This window comes from Megalobrama amblycephala, linkage group LG21 (assembly GCF_018812025.1).
Source record: "Megalobrama amblycephala isolate DHTTF-2021 linkage group LG21, ASM1881202v1, whole genome shotgun sequence".
NCBI classification, from domain to species: domain Eukaryota; kingdom Metazoa; phylum Chordata; class Actinopteri; order Cypriniformes; family Xenocyprididae; genus Megalobrama; species Megalobrama amblycephala.
In genome coordinates this window covers 5,174,315-5,202,308 of record NC_063064.1, presented here as the reverse complement: position 1 = coordinate 5,202,308, position 27,994 = coordinate 5,174,315, and the positions used below count along the sequence as shown (strand labels likewise).

The following is a 27,994-nucleotide window of genomic DNA, read 5'->3' as shown; positions in this document are numbered from 1 at the left end:
AAAAGTGGCAGTAAAGACATTTATAATGTTACAAAAGATTAGATTTCAGATAAACACTGTTCTTTTGAACTTTCTATTCATCAAATAATCCTGAAAAAAAATATTGTACACAAATATTTTGTACAATTGTACACATTAAATGTTTCTTGAGCAGCAGATCAGCATATTAGAATGATTTCTGAAGGATCATGTGACACTGAAGACTGGAGTAATGATGCTGAAAATTCAGCTTTGCCATCACAGGAATAAATTACTTTGTGAAATATATTCAAATAGAAAACAGTTATTTTAAATTGTAATAATATTTCACAATATTACTGTTTTTTACTGTATTTTTAATTAAATAAATGTAGCCTTGGTGAGCAGACGAAACTTCTTTTAAAAACATTAAAAATCTTAGTGGTTCCAAACTTTTGAACTGTACTGTATATATATATTGTGTGTGTAAATTAATTATAAATATTTTTCAATAAAAATTAATGCAGTTCCAGCATTACCACTGCAATTAACAATTCTTTCTCTAATAAAGAATGAAAATCCAAGATAATTAAAATTTATAAACTGTGTGCATCTATTGTTCATCATTTCCAAGCAAGCTGTTATTTTGTCAAATTATGCAAAAACTATATAGGTATTAAGGATACATGAATGCTAGAATTTAGTTTTAGCAAGACAATATTCTAAAAAAAAAAAAAAGTTAAAATATAATTTCCAGAAAGCTGTAAAAACACTAATTTCAGATATAGAGGAAATGTTTATGACAAAAAATTGTGGAACAGATTAACCTATAGTGAGAATGTGATGCATGTTTTAGGAGACTTTATTTTCAAAAAGTCGACAGGGATAAAGGTGCCTATAATTAAAGAATATTGTTTTCACATTGCATGAATGCAAATACACGGAAGTCTAGTCTTCCCTGCTGAAAAGACCAGCTGACTTAAGGCACCGTGAGTATGGGCTGTATATGGTCTGGTCAATCCACCGGCGGAACCGGGACACGGCCGTATACACCCCTGGAAACCTTGGATCTCCACAGCCATTTCCCCAAGAGACCAGGCCGTAGACACGTCCATCACACACCAGCGGCCCTCCGGAGTCCCCCTGGAACATCACAATGCCAACATCTCTGTAAAGCATTGAATCATGGATAATGAAGTACGTCAGCTGGTCGTTATAGCAAGTACCTTACACGCATCTTTTCCTCCCATTCTGGACCCCGCGCAGATCATGTTTGTTGTGATGTTTCCACTGAAGGAGTCACTGCTGTTGCACTTGGAGTTGGAGACGATGGGGAGTTTGACCGTACGCAGGGTGAGAGGGTTCAGACCTCCACTGTGGCTGGTGGAGCCCCATCCAGACACCCGGCACATCCTGCCCGCCAACAGCCCTGTGTTCTGTTTGGGGAGTGGGGCGAGCGACACGTACCTGTTCAGCTCTATAGGCGCACTAAGCTGAAAAAACCCACATCCAGAGACCGATATACAGATCAGAGTTGGTATAAAAGCACAACTTACACCGTCAAACTGTTTACCATATATCAGAAAGCATAACAAAGGTGACCAGCTTGGTAGTAATGTAAATATTGAACTTTTTTCAATTCATTAAACAAGAACTCAACATTAAGTAAGATTTTAGACATAATATCTATTTTTGATCTGTCAAAGAATATCTTTCCAAACAATGTTGAAGCAGAATACATCTACAGTATTTGTCCGCAACACACAGCAATAGTGGCATTTAATTCCTGAATGAATCTGTTATTTTGAACAATTTGGTTAAGTGAATAATTCAGTGACTCTTAAAGTTTCTTAAAGTCACCATGAAATCAAAATGTATCTTTTTAAATTGAATATTACTATAAATGATTTATCTGTGCACATCATTATTTTTTTTAATTCATGTACCTCGTAATCTTTAATCAAAATAACTTCCCCTCCCTCGTTCAGCGAGATCTCTTCTCTTCTCTGATGTTTTTACTGGCACGAGGGCGGGACAATCTGTCACTCACATGAGATCGGCTAATAGCAAACCATCCATCCATCAAAATCAATTCCCCATGGACAAAATCAAGCCCCGCCCTACATTTTTTCTGGTTTGAGAAGCCATTTCACTTGTATATATATATATATATATATATATATATATATATATATATATATATATGTCACAATAGGGGAGAAAAGACTTCCATTTCATGCCGATTTTAAAGAAATTGCGTACTCTGTGAGTAGTTACTTCTTATGACTTAATTCTTACTTCACAACCCTTAAAAAAAGTATGTTTTATATAATATGAATGAGTGTTGTATGAATATGATCTAGACGTAATAGATTCTTCATGTTGCCATTGTTATGTAACCTCACAGCATCAGTTGTGTTGCTTCACATTCAAATCTCACCTCCGTGGCCTCATGGGATAGTAAAGTGTCTATCAGATGCTCCTTCAGAATCTCAATGGAAGTAAGAGGTCATCTGGGTAGTTTTTGCTTAATGTTTTATTAATACTACAAATTTGGAAATAATACTCTTTTCACATAAAGTAGACATATTCAAATGCAGCCAGTTTTATTCCTGAATGAATCAGTGATTTTGAACAAATTGGTTGAATGGATGATGCGATGAATCAAGATTCTGCACCCAAAATCGCATACTTCCGTAGGTGAAAAACAATATGTGAAAAAGTAGTATGTCTAAATTCACAGCATTCATAAAACAGTAGATGAAAAAAGTACCTGGATGACCTACTTGCTACGGGTTGGCTCCAAGGAAGATGAAGACAGTAGATACAAGTAACACAATGAAGTTTAATCTCAAGGAATGGAAGAACAGGCGACAACAAACACATGTAACACTAACAATACCGGACAATAAACTGAAGGCAGGAAGGAACTTAAATACACAATGTAAATGACAAACAGCTGTGAGGGTGATTAGTGTCCATGGTGAATGATGAGTGGCGGGAACTGAGAACTGAAAAAGCACATGACAATCAAAACAAACGGGATGAGACGGTGACTGTGACACTACCTCTTTTGCCAAGATTCTAAACATACTGATTGTATCCCATGAGGCCACTGGAGATGATTTGTGAATGACAGAGAAGCGACGTAACTGATGCCTATGTAACGGACGTAGGCCGGTAAGAACTGTGCATGTAAACCTCACTCCCCTGATCTTAAGAGGTGCAATTGACATTAGAGACTATGGTCTTTAGCCTCTTTGTTAGAGTGCTGACTCCCATGCCAGTGGACCCGGGTTCGAGTCCCACTAAGAGCAGGTGGTTCGAACAGGAGGGGTTAGTAACGAATGTAGAGAATGTCCAGATCTCATTCACACTACACATATTCATAGTTTATAGAACTCACTTTTTTATTGGACACAAAGTAATTACTTATTTTAAAGAATTACCTACTCTGCGATTTCACACTCAGCCTCAGTTAATGTCTCAATGACGTCACCTGTGGCCACCTGCTAGTGGAACTTGGTGAAAAAACATCTGAAATATCCCCACCACCAAATGCAACATGCAAACACAGACAAGCGGAGAGAAACAAACAGTCCCAGTGCTGTTGGACTCATATGAGCACTTGTGGAAAAGCTCATATGAAAAAAGCCTCTTAGACAAATTCAAGGACCAGAACTAACTGTTGTATAATTATTATGACTATTAAAATAAAAAACAAATAAAAAATAATATATATATTCACAATGCCATAACTGACCAATCAGATTCTGTCACGGTTGTAGATCCGCAGTCTCATTCTATCGTCTGTGTTTACGTTGTGCTTCCATTGGATTAAGAGTCTTCGTGTTCATGTTCCAGTTGTTGTTCTTCGTTGGATTCTTCACGTCTTCACTCACTACCACGGACCCCAGCACGATCATCTAGCACTTGGACTTTCTGGCACTTCCGTCTTCACTTCAGGCCCATCAAAGTCCCTGTGTCGCCGTCTCCCTGCTGCTGGTTACCTGTTGCTTTTGTTTACCTGGTGTGAAGCTCAATAAATGAGATTTCTGACTTGCGATTGCATCTATCCTTATTTCACGTAACAGAACGATCTGACCATCAACATGGATGCAGCAAGTACAGCGGCCTTGACGGAGTTCATCAACCATAGTATTGCTCGCATGGACCAGCAGCAGGAGAGCATTTCTTCCACCGGGCGCGCCGTACAGGCGTTGGTGACACAGGTGTCTGAGCTCTCCCAACAGCTGCAACAACTCCGCAGTCCCGCTGCGCCACCCACACCGCCTGTTCCTCCTCCATCACCGGCGCAAGGAGATCAGCCGGAGCCACGCCTTCCCACGCCGCAGACCTATGCTGGTGAGCCTAACTTTTGCAGAGCGTTCCTGAACAAATGTTCATTGTATTTTTCCCTTCAGCCACGCACCTTCGAGAGGGAGGAGTCTAAGGTGGCGTTCATCCTCACGCTGCTCACCGGGCAGGCTGCACTGTGGGGAACGGCGGTGTGGGAGAACCAGGACCCATGCTGTGCCTCGTTCCAAGCACTCGCCGCCGAAATGAAGTGGGTGTTTGACCGTGCGGTCACGGGGAGAGATGCAGCCCGACGTCTCACGGGACTGAGACAAGGAAACCGCACGGTGGCAGATTACTCCATAGAGTTTCGGACGCTGGCGGCTGATTGCAAATGGAACGAGGAGGCGCAGTGGGACGTCTTCCTGCATGGGTTGGCCGACCGTGTCCAATGAGAGATTTACGTCTTGGATTTACCTCAGAGTCTTAATGGTCTGATTGATCTGGCCCTACGGGTGGATACCCGCCTCAATCGATTGGAGAATCTTCCTCGTCCTGACCTCGGACTTCGGGGTGCAGAAGCACGAGGAGTCTACGCAGGTGACACGGTCGGTCCCACCTACGATCCAGAACCCATGCAGGTAGGGAGGGCTCGGCTTTCCCGGGAGGAGAGAGAGAGGCGGAGATCCCAAGGACTTTGTATTTACTGCGGAGGGGCTGGACATTTCCTGAACTCGTGTCCAGTAAAAGATCGAGCCCGATAGTAAAACTGAGGCTACTATCGGGTGGGGTCTCCGCCGAAAAGTCCTCACCATCCACTCTCCTTCCGGTAAGACTGAGATGGGCCACTCACTCACTGGACTGTCAAGCTTTACTGGATTCCGGAGCGGAGGGCAATTTCATTGACACACAGTTCGCGCAAAGGTTTCATCTGCCCATCATCCCTCTCACCCGGCAGATTTCCGTCAACGCACTCAATGGACAAGACCTTCCCAACATTTCCTTCACCACCGACTCTGTTACTCTTATCACCTCCGGTAATCACACAGAATCCATCATTTCTCCTCATGGACTCCCCTCTGGCCCCCATTGTACTTGGACATCCCTGGCTCACACAACACAACCCTAGGGTGGATTGGCGGCAGCACTCCGTGTTGGGATGGAGCACTCAGTGTCATGAGTCTTGTCTTGTGTCTGCTTGTTCTTCTGTCTCTGTATTACAGGAAAAGGCAGCGGATCTGTCAAACGTGCCCACGGAGTATCTGGACCTGAAGGAAGTGTTCAGTAAGTGCCGAGCTGCTTCTCTTCCTCCGCATCGTCCCTATGACTGTGCCATAGATTTAGTTCCCGGTAAGTCTCCGCCTAAAGGCAAACTTTACTCTCTGTCTGTTCCCGAGAGGGAGGCCATGGAGAAATACATTTCTGATTCTCTAGCAGCTAAGTTCATTCGCCCTTCCTCTTCTCCAGCGGGGCGGGGTTCTTTTTTGTTGGAAAGAAGGATGGTTCCTTGCAACCTTGCATTGATTACCGAGGGTTGAATAACATCACGGTGAAGAATACCTATCCTTTACCGTTGATGTCTTCAGCTTTCGAGAGGTTGCAGGGAGCATCCATTTTCACAAAGTTGGATTTAAGGAACGCTTATCATTTGGTCCGCATCAGGGAGGGGGATGAATGGAAGACCGCCTTTAACACCCCCAGGGGGCACTTTGAATACTTGGTCATGCCCTTCGGGCTTTCCAACTCCCCGGCGGTCTTCCAGGCACTCGTCAATGATGTGTTGAGAGACATGGTAGACCAGTTCATATATGTCTACCTGGACGACATATTGATTTTCTCCTCGTCTCTCCAGGAACATGTTCAACACGTCAGGCGAGTGCTTCAGCGGCTGCTAGAGAATGGGCTTTTTGTCAAGGCGGAGAAATGCGATTTTCATGCACAGTCTGTTTCCTTCCTAGGGTACATCGTCTCGTCTGAGGGAATTTGCATGGATCCTGACAAGGTTAAGGCTGTGGTGGATTGGCCAAACCCAGATTCCCGTAAGGCCCTACAGAGGTTTCTGGGCTTCGCCAATTTTTACCGGCGGTTCATTTGCAACTTCAGCCAACTAGCCGCACCTCTGACCGCCTTGACCTCCCCCAGAACGGCGTTCAGGTGGTCCGATGCAGCTGAGGCTGCATTCGCCAAACTCAAAAGTCACTTTGTTTCGGCTCCCATCCTCATAGCCCCTGATCCTTTACGTCAGTTCGTGGTGGAGGTCGATGGGTCAGAGGTGGGGGTAGGTGCAGTTCTGTCCCAGCGTTCTCCCTCAGACGATAAGATCCATCCCTGCGCATTTTTTTCTCATCGTTTATCTCCGGCCGAACGCAATTATGACATTGGTAACAAAGAGTTGCTGGCAGTCAAGTTAGCGTTGGAAGAATGGCGTCATTGGTTGGAGGGTTCGGGGGTACCTTTCATCGTTTGGACTGATCATAAGAACTTAGAGTATATCAGAACGGCTAAAAGACTAAACTCCAGGCAGGCTCAGTGGGCACTTTTTTTCGGACGTTTTGATTTTTCTCTCTCGTACCGCCCGGGTTCTAAAAACATCAAACCCGATTCTCTTTCTCGTATTTTTGATCCTTCCGAACGCCCGTCTACTCCCGAGTGTATTCTTCCTGAGACATTAGTGGTCTCCACTCTGACATGGGAGGTCGAATCGAAGGTCAAGTCGGCCTTAGAAGGGGTAACGCCTCCGCCCGGATGCCCACCGAATCGTTTATTTGTGCCGGAGAGGTTAAGGTCCAGTGTTATCAAATGGGGGCATTGTTCCAACGTAGCCTGTCACCCAGGGGTTAATCGAACCAGTTTTTTGGTCAAGCAACGATTCTGGTGGCCTGCTATGGCTCGTGACATTCGCAGTTTTGTTTTGGCTTGCGCGATTTGTGCCACTGGTAAGACTTCCAATCGTCCCCCAGATGGGTTGCTCCAACCGCTGTCTGTCCCTTCGAGACCCTGGTCCCACATTGCGCTAGATTTTGTCACCACCCTCCCACCCTCCCAGGGGAACACGGTTGTTTTGACCGTAGTGGACCGGTTCTCGAAGGCGACTCATTTCATCCCTTTGCCTAAATTACCCTCTGCTAAGGAGACAGCGGTAACTGTCGTAGATCACGTCTTTCGGTTACATGGCCTCCCGATGGATGTGGTCTCCGACAGGGGGCCCCAATTTGTGTCCAAATTTTGGCAAGAGTTTTGTAAGTTGCTGGGGGCGACCGTTAGTCTTTCATCTGGGTTCCATCCCCAGACCAATGGTCAAACCAAGGGAGCCAACCAAGATTTAGAGAGAATGTTGCGATGTTTGGTTTCCAAGAATCCTTCCTCCTGGAGTCAGCAACTCTCTATGATTGAGTACGCTCATAACTCATTACCAGTGTCTTCTACGGGCCTCTCACCGTTCGAATGTAGTTTAGGTTACCAGCCACCTATTTTTCCCAGTCTGGAATCCGAAGTTGCGGTCCCCTCCGCTCACGCCTTTGTCCAGAGGTGTCACCGCACTTGGACTAGAGCCCGCGAGACTCTTCTCCAAGTGGGGCGCGCACCAAGGCTAAGACTGATCGCCACCGGTCGAAGCCTCCCGTATACGGCGTGGGTCAAAAAGTGTGGCTTTCTACCAAGAACATTCCTCTCCGCTCCGTCTCTAATAAGCTTGCTCCCAAATTCATTGGCCCGTTTCCTGTCACCAAGATCATTAATCCGGTGGCAGTCCGACTCAAACTTCCTCCGGCGTACAGGAGAATTCATCCCGCCTTCCACGTGTCTAAAATCAAACCTGTGTTTCATTCACACATTAACCCGCCTACCCCGGTTCCTCCACCGCCGCGTCTCGTAGATGGGGGAACCCACTTATTCGGTGAATCGTATTTTGGACTCGAGAAGGAGGGGATGCGGATTTCAGTACTTGGTGGACTGGGAAGGTTACGGTCCGGAGGAGAGAAGTTGGGTTCCTGCTAGGGACATCCTGGATCACTCCCTTATCGATGATTACAATCGACAGGTAGGTGCTCCTGGGAACGCCGAGAGGCGTTCCTAGGAGGGGGGGTACTGTCACGGTTGTAGATCCGCAGTCTCATTCTGTCGTCTGTGTTTACGTTGTGCTGTCACGTTAATTGTTTCATGTGGGCGTCGCCGCTGATTGTGTGATCAGCGGCAGCTGTTTCCTATCTCTGTCAGCCTATATAACGCCTTGTCTTTCGTTTCATGTTTGTCAGATCGTTGCTTGGAGTCTCCGGTTTATGTCCTGCTGTTTCTTCGTGTGTGCTTCCATTGGATTAAGAGTCTTCGTGTTCATGTTCCAGTTGTTGTTCTTCGTTGGATTCTTCACGTCTTCACTCACTACCACGGACCCCAGCACGATCATCTAGCACTTGGACTTTCTGGCACTTCCGTCTTCACTTCAGGCCCATCAAAGTCCCTGTGTCGCCGTCTCCCTGCTGCTGGTTACCTGTTGCTTTTGTTTACCTGGTGTGAAGCTCAATAAATGAGATTTTCTGACTTGCGATTGCATCTATCCTTATTTCACGTAACAGATTCAAGCCAAGTCACCTTAATTTATATAGCACTTCATACAATACAGATTGTTGCAAACGAGCTTCACAGTAATAAACAGGAAAATAATCAAATTAATGATGTAAACATCATCAAATATGGGACAAATTCAGTAACACTTTATTTTAAGGTGGCATAGTTACACGTTACTACATGTCCTTACTATAGTAATAACAGTAAATTATTTCTAATTGCAAGTAACTAACCCTAAACCAGACCATAACTGTAACTCTACAGTAAGTACATGTAGATAATTAATACGTCACCTTAAAATAAAGTGTAACCTCAAATTCTGCTGTAAAGCAGCTCTTCAAGACAAGTGTCATTATTCAGCTCAAGTCAGTTCAGTGTTGATTCATTACAGTTAGTTCAGCAACAAGCAGCTCTACAAAAGATGATAGTGTCGTTATTCAGCTCGAGTCAGTACAATTTGATTCAATCCAGTTCAATAACAGTGTCGATGTTGCAAAATTTGTCCATTACAAAGCAAATTTGAGTTTTGTTCTCATTTGAGTGTCGAGTAACTCTACTCTCATAAATGCATTCACTTAAGAGTGATGTATTCAATACAGAGGCAAAGAGAATGTACCTTTATGAGCATAATATCTGCATTATTGGTGCTCCTGTTGTACAGAGGGTGCAGGATGAGCGACCGAGGCTTGGAGTACTGCTCTGTCCCCTCATAAACACCCAGAGTATAGTCTCCAGCCACCACCATCATCTGATCCTTCCTTAAAGACAAGCAAAAATACAGTCGCGACCCTCTGAAAAACACACTGTAAAACTGAACAGTGAAATTAATTAAATGAAATTAGTTTGTTTCACTCAAATAACAATGAAAGTTCATTGTACTTAACAGAAAAAAGTTGCGTGAACTCAAAATGTCATTGTAGTAAGCTAAACTTAATATGATTGAGTTGAGTTGCAGCAGATTTCTAATTCCCAGCAGTTAGACTGTATAAATAAATGCTGAAATAAAGTGTTATTTTGTGTTTTGGCACAAGATATATAACATAGGGAGACATACGTTAGTGTTTTGTGTTGTGTTATGTTGGGATTTACAGGGGGTTCTGTTATGTTAGTTTTAGGGTTACCCTTGTAGTGAAGAGAGCCCATGGTTAGGTTGTGGATGGACTGCAAAACTTTTAAGACCATATGTACTGTATGTTGTTTGATTATATACATGCAAGTATATAATGACAGTCTCTTTGATAGTTATAATAGCATGTGTTATTTGCTATCTAACATTTAACCAAGATCTGAATGTGATGCTTATGTAAATTAACTGTATGTAATTAACATTATGATGAGTTGGGCGAGTTCACATTACTTAATCATTACTTAATTTTTTTAGTTTCCTCAAATTTTTTAAGTAAATTCAACTTATCCGGGCTAACAGTGTTGTGGTTGGGCTGCAAGGAACTGTGGGATTGCTCCACTTCCAAGGCTCTCGGTCCCGCCCCACTTGTCACAAAAATTTTAAGTTCTACTAATTTAAGAAAATCAAGTTAGTTAAATGTTTTGAGGTAATAAGTTATATAGGTAATAAAACCACTGCATACTAAAGCAACATTATAGCTATAAAACAGATACCAGACATATGCTTGAAATCTGATTTCTTGACATGACTTGTTATACACAGTGACTCTTTGTAGAGGACATGAGTTGAATGACAGTATTTCTCCCTGTTAGCAGGCTCAGTCGTGCCAAGCAGCAGATAAGCCAGCATTCATTAAGTACCACACAGTGATGACGGGTCAAGGTTACCGCACATCCTGCCTGTCTGCTTTACTGTGCATTTCAACTCACCCACAGACTTGGCCATCAGCTCTGCTGTTACACATCCTGTAAGTCTCATAAACAGCCTGTTTAGGCAGAGAATCTGTTTAAAGAAAAGGTGAAAAATCACGCACCCAATATTGCAATGTGCGGCTGTAAGCACCCAGTACTTATGGACCAGAGATCCTCCACAGAAGTGCTGTCCTTTTGAGCTCTGTAACGACACTATGTATTTGATCGAATTTGGCGAGGGGGTATATCCACCAACAATGCGCCCCTGAACAAAGTCCAGACCTGGAAAACAATACAACAAAGATTTAAAATAGCACAGAACTCAAGGTGACAGCGAAAGGACAATGAAATAAAACTCTAATCTCATTTACATCGAGTTCAAATTGACAGCTGACAAAATCAAGCTTGACACCCTGTGTATCCCTGTTAAACAAAGGTCAAGTTTCGTTCCAAGAAAGGATATACAGCCTGATATTCTATGAAGTCTAATAAGTCATCTAATGTTGGTTTATGATGTAAGATGTTTGATTCAAACAGTCAGAATTTGATAAGATGCATGAATGCATATCAAATGGGTCAAGAATGATAAAGAAAAGAAAAAAATGTAATTTTGAAAATCTTTTATACCATTTTCAAAAAAAAGTTTAATTGTATTTAATTATTAATGACTCTAATGATGTCATGTGGTGTAACGTACAAACTATTTCCTTAAACAAAAGCATTATTTTTTTTCATTTAAAAAAAAAAAAAAAAATTAAAAAATTTAAATATATTTTATACTTAAATACTTCTCTTAAAATATAAGATGTTTGTCCTTTATATATAAAAACGTAAAATTATCTGATATTTTAAGAGACTTAAGACCTTGATGTTTTTGAAAGAAGTCTCTTCTGCTCATCAAGGCTGCATTATTGATCAAACATACAGTAAAATCAGTAATATTGTGAAATATTATTGCAATTTAAAATTTTAAATTACATTTTAAAATGTAATTTATTCCTTTGATTTGATTTTCAGCTTCATTACTTCAGTTCTCAGTGTCACATGATCCTCCAATATTACAAAAGTATGCCATATATTAATAAGCAGTGAAGCAGTTTTGTTTTTCTAGGAAATATTGCCTCCTATATATCAAAAATGTCATTATTTAGAGAGACCCTTTTTATTGTAATATTAGGTCACTCTATCAGCCTGACATTGTTTACTTAATGCCCCCTGTATCAAAGTGAAATTTAATTCAGAAAGTAAAAACATGCTTATCATAACAAAGCTGTATTCAATTCGAAACAAAAATGAGCATCATGTCATTGACCTAAATGCTAAAATAGTAAAAGTTAAGTTTAAACACTGTAAGAGTCATAATATTGCCTTGTTAGAAACCTAAAGCTGCAGGCAAAAAGAAGAAGGTCAGCTCCTGATAGTGTTCAGTACTTACAGTTGGCTGGGACGACTTTCAACAGAACCAGAAAGAGCAGGATGGCCATGGCTAATGTGAGCTCGCGAAGCGCTATGGACACGGCTACTCTATATCTACCAAACCCCTCCACATAGGGTGAGGGGATCACATCAACACTGTTCCTCAGGTTTCCCAAGTTCTGATTTCAGTTTTCATGGGGGACTATAATTCAAACATTGTTGGGCTTTCAGCAACGTTGCCCTTTCTAACCTTCTCCTAACACATAATGTGGACTCACTGGATCACAGAATAATGGACATGTATTAAGACGAGTTCAAACACGTCTGGTAAATCTCCCCAACTCTGTATGTGATAATTAGTCAGACCCTTGTTAAAAATGCAAATGTGTTGCTAATGTCATGAATCCAATCCTTTAGGCCTCAAATAATAATAATCTAAAGGCCCGGATAATTATAAAGATAACACTTTTTCTCATAATATACATTGTACATCACCTCATTTCTCAAAGAGTCTGAAAATGGTTTGTTCAAAGTTACAGTCTCTCTAAACCCCTCCTTTCTAAGAGCCTACTCTGCTCTGATTGGTCAGGCGGCCCAGTCTGTTGTGATTGGTCTACTCTGATTGGTCAGACGAGATGGCCTAGTCTGCTTTGTTTGGTCGACTGTTTACAGCGCGTGTTGGAAACGAAACACCTATAACCATATCTGAGTTTCAGCTCCAGGTCTTCATCAGCACTTGATACACAGTGATTATACCAACAGTAACGATGGTGTAGGTTTTACCATAGAAGTTCCAGCACAAGGCCTCATCCTTTGAAAGCGTGTCAACGTGGATTCACAGAGCAGAAAACAGCGTCTTCTAGACATGTCGACAACACAAACCAACTCTTCCAGTCTTCAACTACAGTGTTTGGTTGTTAATCCCTTAATCACTACAACTTTAAGTCCTGGTTTCACAGACAGGACTTAAATTAAGCCAGGATTAAGACTTAGTTCAATTAGGACATTAAAAGGGTTAGTTCACCCAAAAATGAAATTTCTGTCATTAAATACTCACTCTCATGTCGTTCCACACCCGTACGACATTCGTTCATCTTTGGAACACAAATTCTGATATTTTTGATAAAATCTGATGGCTCAGTGAGGCCTGTATTGAGAGCAAGATAATTAACACTTTCAAATACCCAAAAAGCTACAAAAAACATATTTAAAACAGTTCATGTGACTACAGTGGTTCAACCTTAATGTTATGAAGCGACGAGAATACTTTTTGTGCGCAAAAAAACTAAATAACGACTTTATTCAACAATATCTAATGATGAGCGATATTAAAACACTGCTTCATGAAGCTTTATGAATCTTTCGTTTCAAATCAGTGGTTCGGAGCATGTATCAAACTGCCAAAGTCACGTGAACTATTGAAGTTTCAAAACACTGATGACGTAAGGAAGCCTCGTTTACTGAAATCATGTGATTTTGGCGCTCTGAAGCACTGATTTGAAACAAATGATTCGTAAAGCTTTGAAGCTTCATGAAGCAGTGTTTTGAAATCACCCATTACTAGATATTGCTGAATAAAGTCGTTATTTTGTTTTTTTGTCACTTCATAACATTAAGGTTGAAACACTGTACTCACATGAACTGTTTTAAACATGTTTTTAGTAGCTTTCTGGGCATTGAAAAAGGGAGTGTTATTGCTGCCGATGCAGGCCTCACTGAGCCATCGGATATTATCAAAAATATCTTAATTTGTGTTCTGAAGATGAACGAAGGTCTTACGGGTGTGGAACGACATGAGGGGGAGTAATTAATGACAGAATTTTCATTTTTGGGTAAATATTAATATTATAAAGCGATGAGAATATTTTTGAAGCGCCAAAAAAACAAAATAACGACTTATTTAGTGATGGCCGATTTCAAAACACTGCTTCATGAAGCATCGGAGCACAGATGAATCAGTGTGTCGAATCATGATTCAGATCGCGTGTCAAACTGCCAACGGCTGAAATCACGTGACTTTGGCGCTCCGAACCGCAGATTCGATACACTGATTCATTTATGCTCCGAATCTTCCTGAAGCAGTGTTTTGAAATCGGCCATCACTTTATAAGTCGTTATTTTGTTTTTTTGGCGCTCCAAAAATATTCTCGTCGCTTTATAATATTAATATTGAACCACTGTACTCACATGAACTGATTTAAATATGTTTTTAGTACCTTTATGGATCTTGAGAGAGGAAGTGTCATTGCTTCCTATGCAGGCCTCACTGAGCCATCGGATTTCAACTAAAATATCTTAATTTGTGTTCTAAAGATTATCGAAGGTCTTACGGGTGTGGAACGGCATGAGGGTAAGTAATAAATGACAGAATTTTCATTTTTGGGTGAACTAACCCTTTAAGATATGCTAATGCAAGTTGCTTTCAGTTAAAACAGCTGAAACATGCATTTTAGTCTAGGACTAGCTTAAGCTTTGAAACCAGGGGCAAGGGTCTTAACTTACATTTCAGTCTACATATGAGAGTCTAAAGTAGCAATCACATTTATCGTTGTTCTGCAAATTTTCTGTCGTCTGTCGTGATCCAGTCTTTCAATGGGAATCCATGCAAACAGGAATGTCGCATGAGGGCGAAAGATTTACCCATGCAGATGTCTATTTTCGTTCGGTTTTTATTTAGGATGCAGTGCACACAGTCCCCGACAAGAGCATTTTGTTTCAGAAATACACACCATGTTTCTGTAACTACGCATCTCAAGGGAAAGAGAGTAACAATAACATGCTCTGAACAGGTTATGTGTTACGTGCAATAAAAGAGAATGTAGCACCAATAATAAGAATTTCATATTTGGTATCTCATTAGGCTTTCACACAATGAGAGGAGAGAAATCAACATTATTTTTCTGATCAAATCTCATGAGGCACTATCAGAATACATATTATTACATCCAAGGAGGGACTTCAGATAAATGGCAAACTCTCCCTTCTAGGTGGAGCTTCTCCCCTGAGGATACAGACGTGCATTTATACAGTCAAGGGATATTGGAAAGACCTTGTTCGCAGATGCTTTAGTTACCACCACCCTATTGCCCTTTCCACCCAATTTTGCCGTCACCTGATATCCTATTCTCTGACAAACCATTTTGTCAAATGAGAGATTCTATAGATATTTGATTTCCCCTTAGAGAGCAGCACAATGTGTATGAATTAAAAGCAAGGTCTTAGACGTGATAGCATCAAACAAGAGGAGGCGATCACAGATACTGAGAGCTTTTGGGTCAGCCCAAGTCCTGCTGTGTTACTGTTTTTGTTCTCGAGAATAGTTAGTGTACAAACAAGACCATAAACCTAAGGGACAGATGTGGTTACACTATAAAAGCAAAGACAATATTCACATGAGGTAGTGTGGGAGGAAGTTAGTGGGATTTAGCTGCTCAGGATTGAGCTTTCGGTGCTCGGGGTGAGTTTTTATGCTGTCCATTTCTGTTTTAGGAAGGAAACGTCATGAATATCATATATATATATCTGTCATATATTATACCATTCAAAAGTTGGGGTTGGTATTGATGTCTTTTTTTGAATGTTCTTGAAGTCTTTTATGCATAAGAAGTCTCTTCTGCTCACCAAGACTGCATTTATTTAATTAAAAATAAAGTAAAAACAGTAATATTGTGGAATATTGTTACAATTTAAAATAACGGGTTTTCTATTTGAATATATGTTAAAATGTAATTTATTCATGTCAGTTTTCAGCATCATTACTCCAGTCTTCAGTGTGCTGATTTGCTTGCTCAAGAAACATTTCTGAAAACCGTGATACATTTTGTTCAGGATTCACAAAGTTCAAAAGAACAGCATTTATTTAAATAGAAATGCCTTTACTGTCAACTTTTGATCAATTTAATGCATCCTTGCTAAATAAAATGAGTGCCTATATCACACATAATGTCATATTAACAGTTCTAGACATTTTAAAATGATGATTGATTGAATGAAAATGTTTACTCTTTAATTACTTTTCTGCTTTGAAAGAGAGTTTTATGAATTGTTAAAAAAGTTTAGTTAAACCAGCTAAACCACACCTTAGCCAGGCTCAGAGATGAGCTAAACCAGTTTAGACAACCTGAACTAAACCTTTTAGTTTATCATTTTTTGACATTTGCTTTGACATTCTGTAAAACGTGATGCTTTTTCCATACAACAGCTGCATTGTGCTTCATTTGTATTTGTTTCCGATCTCCAAACGTCCTCTTGTGTTTTAGACCCCTCAAACATGAAGAAATGCCTTGAATACACCTTGCTCCTCATCATCTCGACGCTTCACGGTAAAGCACTGCATTACCTGAGTAACTCACAGCGGTCTCATCTAAATATACTAATGCATATGTAACAGGATGCTGCTTTCTGCGCATACATTATCGAAAGACGTCGATGGTCACATTTAGTGTTTCTCTTGCACACATGAGGTCTCACTTTAGCATTATTCTCCTCATCCACAGGCTTCACTGCAGCAGAGAATCATTGGAGGACAGGAGGTTGAGCCCTATTCCATAAAGTACCAGGCCTCTGTGCCAGTACAACAACTATCATTACTGCGGAGGAACACTCATACACAAGCAGTGGGTGGTTACTGCTGCCCACTGCTGGAGGCCGTGAGTATTTCAATCACAATTCACCTTTATTGACAAGTTAGATAAGGAACTAAACACACTAAACATGCTACAGCACATCTACAACTCATTTACTTGATGTGATATTGTTGGGTTATGCTGTCTTATCTGTTCGCAGGAGCTATTTAATCAAAGTTGGTTCTGAGTGAACATGACCTCTCCAAAAAAGAGGGCTTTGAGCAGGTGTTCAATGTGTCCAGAGTCCTGGTGTATTACATGTACAATTACAGGACATTTGACAGTGACATTATGCTCTTGAAAGTAAGTTCATTAAGCATCTTTTAAAAAAATACTGCAAAAGTCTGTTTGTTTATCCTAATCATTGGTTTGGGTTACTTGTTTGGATAATATCATATATAAGCCTGGGGATAATATATATGATATATATATATATATATATATATATATATACACACACACACACACACACACACTACTATTACTAATTGTTTTCTAATTTACAGTTTTTCTCCATTGGTTTGGCTCATTTCTTGAAACAGAAATTACATTCTCAAAACAACATGGACAAACCTCCAAACCACAACAGAACTGATTTTCTCATTCAATTCATCAAATTGCAAATGTCTAAGTACATGTCTCAATGTCTCAGTACATCTTTGCAAATGATTAAGTACAGGTAGCCTACATTTAGCACAATTTCCAAGTGAATAGATCTTGTTGATCTAAACTGATTGTTGATTCTCAGTCTAAAGGTCGTTCGCTCCAAAACGTGTCAGTGTCATTTCATTGTATGAGTCATCACATGCACAATAGTCCGTTCAATTGTCAAAATTAGTCAAGAACATAATACCATGAATACCATATATGAATCCTTGGAAAATTTGATAAATTTTTTCAAAGCAATTGACAGTCAGGTGAAACTAGAACTTGACTAATATGTAACAAGTCAGTTACTGGTTGTCCATCATTCTAACTTTTTTACAATTAAGCAGTTGTTCCCAACCTTTTTTGGCTTCAGTACCCACTTTACCTGATTGGTGTATCCAGGTAATCCAGGTATGAAAGTATTTGATTTATCTGACTTCAACATTTTACCTAAAAACTGCAGCTTACTGTATGATGCAATTATCATTATAATCCTTATTTTGAAGAATATAACATACAATAAGAAAAAGGGTCAAAGAGCTGCAATTAGTGCCTCCCATGTAAATCTATCTAATACTGTGGGTTTTTCTGTAACATTTCAGTAAGTCTAGTCATTGATAATTTTCCCCCTCCCCTTTCTGTCAAATACCCCCTGTAGTGCCTCTGCATAGGGGTACATGTACCCCAGGTTTGGAACCACTGGAGTATGGCCAGTAGTATATTGAACTTGTGGAGAACATAGAACATTCCTGGTCTGTAAACTCTTCTGTATGACTGATTTGATGTTTTCTTGTTTTACGCATTTGTAGAGAATAATGGCATTGGAAGGAAACGAGCGACCAGTGAAGAACTGTTAGTTGTGAAACTCCAGCTTTATTTACAGCACTGTAGGCTACATATAATTTTCATTGTTTTTTGTTTGTGTGTTTATATTACAGTATATTATGCTGTATAGATTTTCTTTTTTGTGTGAATGATAATGGTTACAATTTCCTTGGCAGTATGAGTGCAATGTGTGATGTCAAACCTTGGAGGCTACTCTTACCCTAAAATCCTATTTCTTTTTTCAGTTTTATCTACAATTGTATTCTGTTAGCTAGACAAAAAGTACACTACAGTACAGTAAACATTGTCAATGAAGGACTGGGCTAAGACTGAAAGGTGGACATGAGGGATATTTCAATGGTCCTCTGCTATAGTGACAAAACATCTAAACATTTTGACTCGCAATGCCAAAGGGACGAAGCATTTTGGGGGCACTGACTGTTTAAATGAGAAGGAAATTTAGTTTTGACACATGAGTGAACTGTTTTAGGAGAGGTATGAGCTTTTGCAGGTGAACCATGGTGTTGTGCCGAACCATCCACGTTACTTTGTTGAGAATATCCAGTCTCTTTCAAGAAATGAGCCAAAGCAATTGAGAAGGATCTTTGCCATTTCTGTGGCACTGACTCTTTATATGGGAAAGGAATTTAGTTTTGAAGCATGAGTGAACAGTTTTGGGATACGAGCTTTTGCAAGTGAGCTATAGTGTTGTGCTGAACTGTAAGACTGTTTTGCCAAATGATCTTAGAGTTTTGAGAATGTAATTTCTGTTTCAAGAAATGAGCCAAACCAATGGAGAAAAACTGTAATATATTTAAAAATTTAATTTATTCCTGTGATGCAAAGCTGAATTTTCAGCATCATTACTCCAGTCTTCAGTGTCACATGATCCTTCAGAAATCATTCTAATATGCTGATTTGCTGCTCAAGAAACATTTATTATTATTATATGTTATATGTTTGTAGGTGTTAAAGGATTAGTTCACTTTAAAATGAAAATTACCCCAAGATTTACTCACCCTCAAGCCATCCTAGATATATGACTTTCTTCTTTCTGATGAACACAATCTGAGTTATATTAATAAATATCCTTATGCATCCAAGTTTTATAATGGCAGTGAATGGGACCAACGAGTATGAAGCTCAAGAAAGTGCATCCATCCATTATAATCGTAGTCCACACGGCTCCAGCGGTTAATAAATATGGAGCCCCGGACATGCAGGAAAAAAGGCTAAGTCGGCTAAATCGTGCGTGCGATTTATTAATTCGTTCCCTCGATTTACTAAAACATGCGCACGATTTACTATTTCTTTCTCTCGATTTACTAAAACGTGCGCACGATTTACTATTTCATTCCCTCGATTTACTAAAACGTGCACATGATTTACTATTTCGTTCTCTCGGTTTACTAAAACGTGCGCACGATTTACTATATTTCGTTCTATCGATTTACTAAAACGTGTGCATGATTTACTATTTCGTTCCCTCGATTTACTAAAACGTGCGCACGATTTACTATTTCGTTCTCTCGATTTACTAAAACGTGCGCACGATTTACTATTTCGTTCCCTCGATTTACTAAAACGTGTGCACGATTTACTATTTCGTTCCCTCGATTTACTAAAACGTGCTCACGATTTACTATATTTCGTTCTATCGATTTACTAAAACGTGTGCATGATTTACTATTTCGTTCCCTTGATTTACTAAAACGTGCGCACGATTTACTATTTCGTTCCCTCGATTTACTAAAACGTGTGCATGATTTACTATTTAGTTCCCATGATTTACTATTTAGTTCCCTCGATTTACTAAAACGTGCTCACGATTTACTATATTTCGTTCTATCGATTTACTAAAACATGTGCATGATTTACTATTTCGTTCCCTTGATTTACTAAAACGTGCGCACGATTTACTATTTCGTTCCCTCGATTTACTAAAACGTGCTCACGATTTACTATATTTCGTTCTATCGATTTACTAAAACGTGTGCATGATTTACTATTTCGTTCTCTCGATTTACTAAAACGTGCGCACGATTTACTATTTCGTTCCCTCGATTTACTAAAATGTGCTCATGATTTACTATATTTCGTTCTCTCGATTTACTAAAACGTGCACACGATTTACTATTTCATTCCCTTGATTTACTAAAACGTGCACACGATTTACTATATTTCGTTCTATCGATTTACTAAAACGTGCGCACGATTTACTATTTCGTTCCCTCGATTTACTAAAACGTGCGCACGATTTACTATTTCGTTCCCTCGATTTACTAAAACGTGCGCACGATTTACTATTTCGTTCTCTCGATTTACTAAAACGTGCGCACGATTTATTATTTCGTTCCCTTGATTTACTAAAACGTGCACACGATTTACTATATTTCGTTCTATCGATTTACTAAAATGTGCGCACATTTACTATTTCGTTCCCTCGATTTACTAAAACATGCGCACAATTTACTATTTCGTTCCCTCGATTTACTAAAACGTGCGCACGATTTACTATTTCGTTCTCTCAATTTACTAAAATGTGCTCACGATTTACTATATTTCGTTCTATCGATTTACTAAAACGTGCGCACGATTTACTATTTCGCTCCCACGATTTACTATTTCGCTCCTCGATTTACTAAAACGTGCACACGATTTACTATTTCGCTCCCTCGATTTACTACAACATGCGCACGATTTACTATTTCGTTCTCTCAATTTACTAAAACGTGCGCACGATTTACTATTTCGCTCCCTCGATTTACTAAACGTGCGCACGATTTACTATTTCGTTCTCTCGATTTACTAAAACGTGCGCACGATTTACTATTTCGCTCCCTCGATTTACTAAAACGTGCGCACGATTTACTATTTCGCTCCCTCGATTTACTAAAACGTGCGCACGATTTACTATTTCGTTCTCTCGATTTACTAACACGTGCGCACGATTTACTATTTCGTTCTCTCAATTTACTAAAATGTGCTCACGATTTACTATATTTTGTTCTATCGATTTACTAAAACGTGCGCACGATTTACTATTTCGCTCCCACGATTTACTATTTCGCTCCCTCGATTTACTAAAACGTGCACACGATTTACTATTTCGCTCCCTCGATTTACTAAAACGTGCGCACGATTTACTATTTCGTTCTCTCAATTTACTAAAACGTGCGCACGATTTACTATTTCGTTCTCTCGATTTACTAAAACGTGCGCACGATTTACTATTTCGCTCCCTCGATTTACTACAACGTGCGCACGATTTACTATTTCGCTCCCTCGATTTACTAAAACGTGTGCACGATTTACTATTTTGTTCCCTCGATTTATAAATCATGCGCATTTTTTGCATGTCATGTGCGGGGCTCCGTAAATAAAGGCCTTCTGAAGCGATGCGATGCATTTGTGTAAGAAAAATATCCATATTTAACAAGTTATAAAGTAAAATATTCAACTTCCATATTCAACTTATTTCGTAAGTTGAACATGGAAGGCATAGGAGGACGTAGCGTTTTAAACTGCAAGAGTTTTACACTTTTTTTGTAAGTTGAATACAGAAAGCGGTCTAGCAGAAGCTAGATATTTTACTTTATAACGTGTGAAATATGGATATTTTTTTTACACAAATGCATCGCTTCGCTTCAGAAAGCCTTTGTTAACCCCCCGGAGCCGTGTGGAGTACGTTTATGATGGATGGAAGCACCTTCTTGAGCTTCAAACTCATTGGTCCCGTTCACTGCCATTATAAAGCTCAGATGCGTCAGGATATTTATTAATATAACTTCCAGTTGTGTTCATCTGAAAGAAGAGAGTCATATACACCTAGGATGACTTGAGAGTGAGTAAATCTTGGGGTAATTTTAATTTTAAAGTGAACTAATCCTTTAAATATGCAATTTTCATTTTCATTTGGATCTGTGCATCAGTTGGAGAAGCCCGCAGAGCTCAATGCCAACGTTCAGCCAGCCATGCTGCCAACCTCACTCGCTCCTATAACAGGGGGCACAATTTGCACGGTGAGCGGCTGGGGCGTCACTCAGGTCTACAGTTATTACCTGTCCCCCGTCTTGCGTGCTGTGGATGTCCAGATCATCCCTCAGTGTCAATACTACTACTACTACCGAATCACAGACAACATGGTGTGCGCCGGCTCCCCACTGGGCGGCAAAGACTCCTGCCAGGTGAATCCGAGCAGTAGGGGTTTTTCTCTCTGAGAGAAAGGAGGAGAATACGCATACAAAATACATTTTCGCTAAAACAAACAGCTTTGTATAATGCTTAACACTGTGTGATCTGTGGTGACATCCTGCTGTGTTTGGCTGCAGGGCGACTCTGGTGGGCCTCTCATCTGTAACGGTTATTTTGAGGGGATCGTGTCCTGGGGCATCAGCTGTGCCAACCCTTATTTCCCAGGAGTCTACACCAAAGTCCGCAACTACATCTCCTGGATCAACTGGATAATCGACAATGACAACAGCTAGAATGTTCTTTTTCCAAAGGTTGTTGAACTGCCACGCCATCAAAAAGACCAAGTATACTGAGTACACCGGTCAATGTCTATTAGATAAGATGAATACCAGCATTAAAAGTTGTTTTATTTGTTTTATTTGTTGTTTGAAAACGGCTCAATTTATGAATGAACAAAATAGAACAGGTTTTGGATATCAGAGACTTTCATTTATGGTTAAACTGTGGTTAATTTCATGATTGTATTGGCGCAAAATCAAATTCCAACAAACTTAAATGGTTACTTAAATTCTTTTTATTCTATTTTTAAATGTTATTTCAAGGCAGGGAACCATAAAATAAATAAATCAAGTATTTTCTCAGCTTACTATCACTGTTGGCCTATTTATCTCCTGCAGTCTGTTGTAAAAAGCCAATGCTTTTTCATCGTTATTCCATTGGGAATGTCACTGTATTATTGCGCAGTGACCTTTATACCTCATCCTCACTGTCTCTCGGTGTGGCTAAGGGAAAGGTTGCTGTCGACTCTCAGTGGAAATTACATAACATTTCAGCATGACAGCATCACACACATCAAACACAGAAAATCAGGGAGGTGGGAAATCTGGGAAAAGGGGATTGGATGTCGGATCTGGGAAAACAAACTCACAATCAAGTCTGCTGAGCCACAGAAAGACTATACATACACAGCATAGCAACATGGGAGACCAAAAGATGAGACATGAGCTTATTAATGGGTTGAATGGGCACTTGTTGGAAATAAAAGAGTTGATTCGGAAGTCTCTAGAGGCCAAGAAGTTTGCCTACTGCCCCTACAGCAAGTTCCGAGTCGGGGCGGCACTCCTGACACACGACGGGACGGTTTTCACAGGTGAGGGAATGCCTGAAATATAAAAGTCATTAAGTTGTACAAATATCAGACCAGTGCTGGTTGTGTATTTTTATGTTTTTTTTACCATTACATGGCAAGAGAAGGACAGCTAATGGCAGATAACACTGACACGTGAATGAAACCTAATACACACGTTTTATTTGAGTCAATATTACCCAGTTCTTGAATTTGATTGGTCAATTGCGACATTCAGCGGTCAGATATTTCCTAATTTTTGCTGTCTAGCCCCTCAGTTATTGATTGTAGTAAACAATACCTCAGAGGACTGATTCTGATTGTTTTGTAGCCTACATTGTAATGGAATATTTTTTCTTGGCGGATCCTTTAAGATATTATGCAGGTGAAATTAAACTATAGGCCTATGATGTCATGTCTGCATGGGGGTTCTGAAGATTTTTAGGCAGTAAAGAGGCACAAAGATGGGAAAAAAATGAAATGGGAGGAAAATTTTCAATGCTTTTTTGCATTCGCTCTCATCCCCTGAAGAGACTGTTCGCAAAGGCCATCAGGGGACATGGTGGTGGGAAAAATTATAAGATAGGAGAAAAAATAAGAACTTGTGTTCTCACGCAAAATGTTTTTCGTTCCCCCAAGAACCTTTGCATTCGCTTGCAAAACCTTGTGTTCTTTGTGATTGAAATGCAAAGTTTCTTGGGGGAACGCAAAATGAAAATTTTCCTCCCATTTCATATTTTCTTCTTCTTCATCATATCTCTTTAGGGGCTCCGTAGAAATAATATGAGGTGGCTGGAAAAAATATATGATGTTTCATTAACAAAATTCGGGAGGAGCAGGTGCAGATAATTAGACTAATTATCACCGGAGGAAAGCATTCAGCTAATCAACCAACGGAGGTATATATACTGCAGACTTACCAACGTTCGATTGACAGTTTATCAGCATCCCTCCACCACCCCATCTCCTCGCATCTACATTCTACCGCTCATAACCACATCCGGGGGGAGTACTCTGGGTTCGGGCCAAAATTCCGAGCTCGGAGCCCTCCCCCTGGACAGCACGCCAAATACGCATTACTTTCTCTATCTAATTATATGTATATATGTGAACTCGTGAAATGGCTATGTCCGAAATCGCCCCTATACCCTTAAATACGGCACTATTTGAGGGACAGCCAGTTGTAGTGATGTCGAAATACCACAGTGGATGTTATCGAGTGCACTCATTCAATTCACTGCAATAACGAGTGTACAACCGACTCTGCTAGAGTACCCATAATGCACTGTGTGATGGTCGTGCCGAATGAATTCCCACATCTTGAAGAGATGGAGTTATGTAGCTAATCCATCCATCATTTACCAAACTGTACCGTGGGTACAGCGTCATATCATACAGGTGTAAATTCATTTTTAATTGATTAGTTCACCTAAAAATGAAATTTCTGTCATTAATTACTCACCCTCATGTCATTCTAAACCCGTAAGACCTTTGTTCATTTTCGGAACACAAATTAAGATATTTTTGATGAAATCCAAGAGCAACATAATTACCACATTCAAGGCCCAGAAAAGTAGTAAAACATCATTATAATTACCCATGTGACTACAGTGGTTCAACCTTAATATTATGAAGCTAGAATGCTTTTTGTGAGCAAAAACAAAAAAATAATGACTTGTGATTTGTCTCTTCCCTGTCATTCTCCTACGCTGTTTACATTCAGAGCTTCCAGGTTCTACGTCAGAACGCCAACTCACTATTGGCCGACGCTGTTCATGTGAGCAGCACGACGCATGCGTGTGATGCTGCCGCAGGAGCCGGCCAATAATGACTTGGCATTCTGATGAGCGCTGAATGTAAAAAGCATAGGAGAATGACAGGGAAGAGACGAATAAAGTATTCTCGTAGCGTCATAAAATTTAGGTTGAACCACTGTAGTCATGTTGACTATTTTAAAATTTTTTACTACTTTTCTGGGCCTTGAAAGTGGTAATTATATCGCTGTCTATGGAGCTCCTGGATTTCATCAAATTTCTTAATTTGTGTTCTGAGGTTCTGGAATGATATAAGGGTGAGTAATTAATGACAGAATTTTCATTTTTGGGTGAACTAACCCTTTAGTTCAAACTATGAAAAAGCGGCAAGGCCTTCTGCACACTCAGTGTCCGAATTTACCTTTCAAAGTCGATTTCATTCATTAATTTAAGTGGACTATATTAGTGGAGTTATGTAGTGAATAGTGATTGAGGTATATAGAGGGCGATTTCGAACACAGCTTCCATTTCAATGCTTTTGCAAGCAAACGTAACGGGGGAAACACAATATTTTTGCGAGAGAATGCAAACATTTTGTGAACAAATGCAAAAGCACTGAAATTATTTTTTTCCATCACCATGTCCCCATATGATAATGACTGAGTGACGTATTAAATTGTGCTGTATGATCAAAAATATTGTCAGTTTTTAGAGTAATTTAAAATTGAGTGCACGGTTATTTAGCATACATGTTCCGGATGTTGATTTCTGTTGGTCTCAAAAGGCTAATGCTCTCACTAACTAAAGAAACTCTGAAAGGAAAATTAAAATTTCCTGATAATTTACTCACCCCCATGTCATCCAAGATGTTCATGTCTTTCTCTCTTCAGTTGAAAAGAAATTAAGGTTTTTGATGAAAACATTCCAGGATATATCTCTTTATAGTGGACTTCAATGGCCTCCAGACGGTTGAAGGTCAAAATTACAGTTTCATTGCAGCTTCAAAGGGCTTTAAACGATACCAGATGAGAATAAGGGTCTTATCTAGAGAAACCATCACTCATTTTCTGAAAATAAAAATAAAAATGTATATACGGTTTAACCATAAATGCTCATCTTGAACTAGCTCTCTTCTTCTTCTCTATTAGAATTCCAGCAGTGTAGACGCTGCTAAGTGTATTACTGCCCTCCACAGGTCAAAGTTTGAACTAATTGTTATATACTTGCACTAGCATATTGAATAAGACAATTTAGTTCAAACTTTGACCTGTGGAGGGCAGTAATACACTTAGCAGTGTCCACACTAATATTAATAACACTAATAATTCTAATAGAGAAGAAGAGAGCTAGTTGAAGATGAGCATAATGGTCAAAATGTATAAAATTTTATGGTTAAAGCATTTATGGTTAAAATGTATAAATTTTTTTAGAAAATGAGCGATGGTTTCTCTAGATAAGACTCTTATTCCTCGTCTGGGATCGTGTAGAACGCTTTGAAGCTGCACTGAAACTGTCATTTTGACCTTCAACCATTTGGAGGCCATTGAAGTCCACTATATGGAGAAAAATCCTGGAATGTTTACATCAAAAACCTTAATTTCTTTTCGACTGAAGAAAGAAAGACATGGACATCTTGGATGACATGGGGGTGAGTAAATTATCAGGAAATTTTAATTTGAAAGTGAACTAATCCGTTAATACAATTAAGTATTACAGTTGATCGCTCTCTCACAGCCTTGAACTGCTGTGAAACAGCACTTTTAGTGTTGTTTAATGACCATGTGCAGCAACACAGTGAGAGGACGTTGTTGTCGTCACAGAAAGTAAATAAAAACCTTGGCCCCTGATCTGACAGGCCCCCTTTCTGACCAGCCAATAGAAATAACACTCTGTACAAAACACATACAAGATGTACCTTATATCACGTTTATTTGTCATGTCTGTTTACAGTGTGATGTAACATATTTGGACTCTTGGATTCATACAGTTTTAAACAGGGGCCACAGTATGTTAATAATAACTGAAATCAATTATGAAATTTTATTAAGGCTGTAATGTGGAAAACGCATGCTTCAACTTGGGAATCTGTGCTGAGAGAATTGCCATCTCAAAAGCTGTATCAGAGGGCTACAGGGATTTCAAAGCCATTGCTATTGCGAGGTAAACTTCTTCTGTATTCAGCAGGCCCTCTAGTGGCTGCATAGAAGTGCTATAACATTTGTAACCATATTTGGAAGATGACTCTCTTAGTATAATATACAGCATTAGTGTAAGTGTCTTCTGCTCTTTCAGTGATATGTGTGAGCACTTCATTTCCCCCTGTGGAGGCTGCAGGCAGTTCATGAGGGAGGCAAGTGTCATTTACCAAAGTATTTCACATCAATTAAACAAGCAGCTTACTCAGATTTCATTAAACGTGTTATTTTTGTTTTCACCTAGTTTGGTGCAAACTGGGACGTGTATTTGTCCAAACCGGATGGTTCCTATGTGGAGATGACCGTTGAGGAACTGCTGCCTGCGTCTTTTGGTCCCGAGGACTTGAGAATGAAAAAAGTGAATATACGGAATGAGTTTTGAGGAGCTGACGACTCGAAAAAAAAAAAAAAAGTCTTTGTACATGAGAGTTTTACTGTGTAGTTAGAAAGAGGATTAATGGTGTTTAATAATGTATTAGGGAATGCTGAATGTACATTTGTAATGTATATACATTAAAGTTTGAAATTATTATTTTTGAATAAATACAGTGAATACAGTTACAAATAGGAGTGTAC

The 27,994-nt window shown here is 39.8% G+C and overlaps 3 protein-coding genes across 3 annotated transcripts; 2 read left to right on the top strand and 1 right to left on the bottom strand.

Moving 5' to 3' along the window:
* Window positions 1–419: 419 nt before the first annotated feature.
* On the bottom strand, window positions 420–12,119 carry si:dkey-33m11.7 (trypsin). Its single transcript, XM_048173683.1, has 5 exons — window positions 12,071–12,119; window positions 10,758–10,956; window positions 9,434–9,575; window positions 1,185–1,451; window positions 420–1,101 (listed from the first exon to the last, which is right to left on the bottom strand). Exons 1-5 carry the CDS (start codon window positions 12,117–12,119, stop codon window positions 907–909), a joined length of 852 nt encoding a protein of 283 aa, XP_048029640.1. The 3' UTR covers window positions 420–906.
* A 3,281-nt stretch (window positions 12,120–15,400) lies between these two features.
* On the top strand, window positions 15,401–22,989 carry si:dkey-33m11.8 (trypsin-3). The gene is given in 8 exon segments (XM_048172305.1): window positions 15,401–15,508; window positions 16,311–16,374; window positions 16,550–16,619; window positions 16,621–16,700; window positions 16,837–16,855; window positions 16,857–16,979; window positions 22,082–22,336; window positions 22,481–22,989. Coding segments are annotated over 7 exon segments (756 nt in total). The 5' UTR covers window positions 15,401–15,508; window positions 16,311–16,321; the 3' UTR covers window positions 22,637–22,989.
* Window positions 22,990–23,251: 262 nt separating this feature from the next.
* cdab (cytidine deaminase b) lies at window positions 23,252–27,983 on the top strand. The gene is made up of 4 exons (XM_048172306.1): window positions 23,252–23,493; window positions 27,272–27,383; window positions 27,516–27,573; window positions 27,663–27,983. The coding sequence occupies exons 1-4, from the start codon at window positions 23,322–23,324 to the stop codon at window positions 27,798–27,800; spliced, it is 480 nt and encodes a 159-aa protein (XP_048028263.1). The 5' UTR covers window positions 23,252–23,321; the 3' UTR covers window positions 27,801–27,983.
* Window positions 27,984–27,994: the final 11 nt, after the last annotated feature.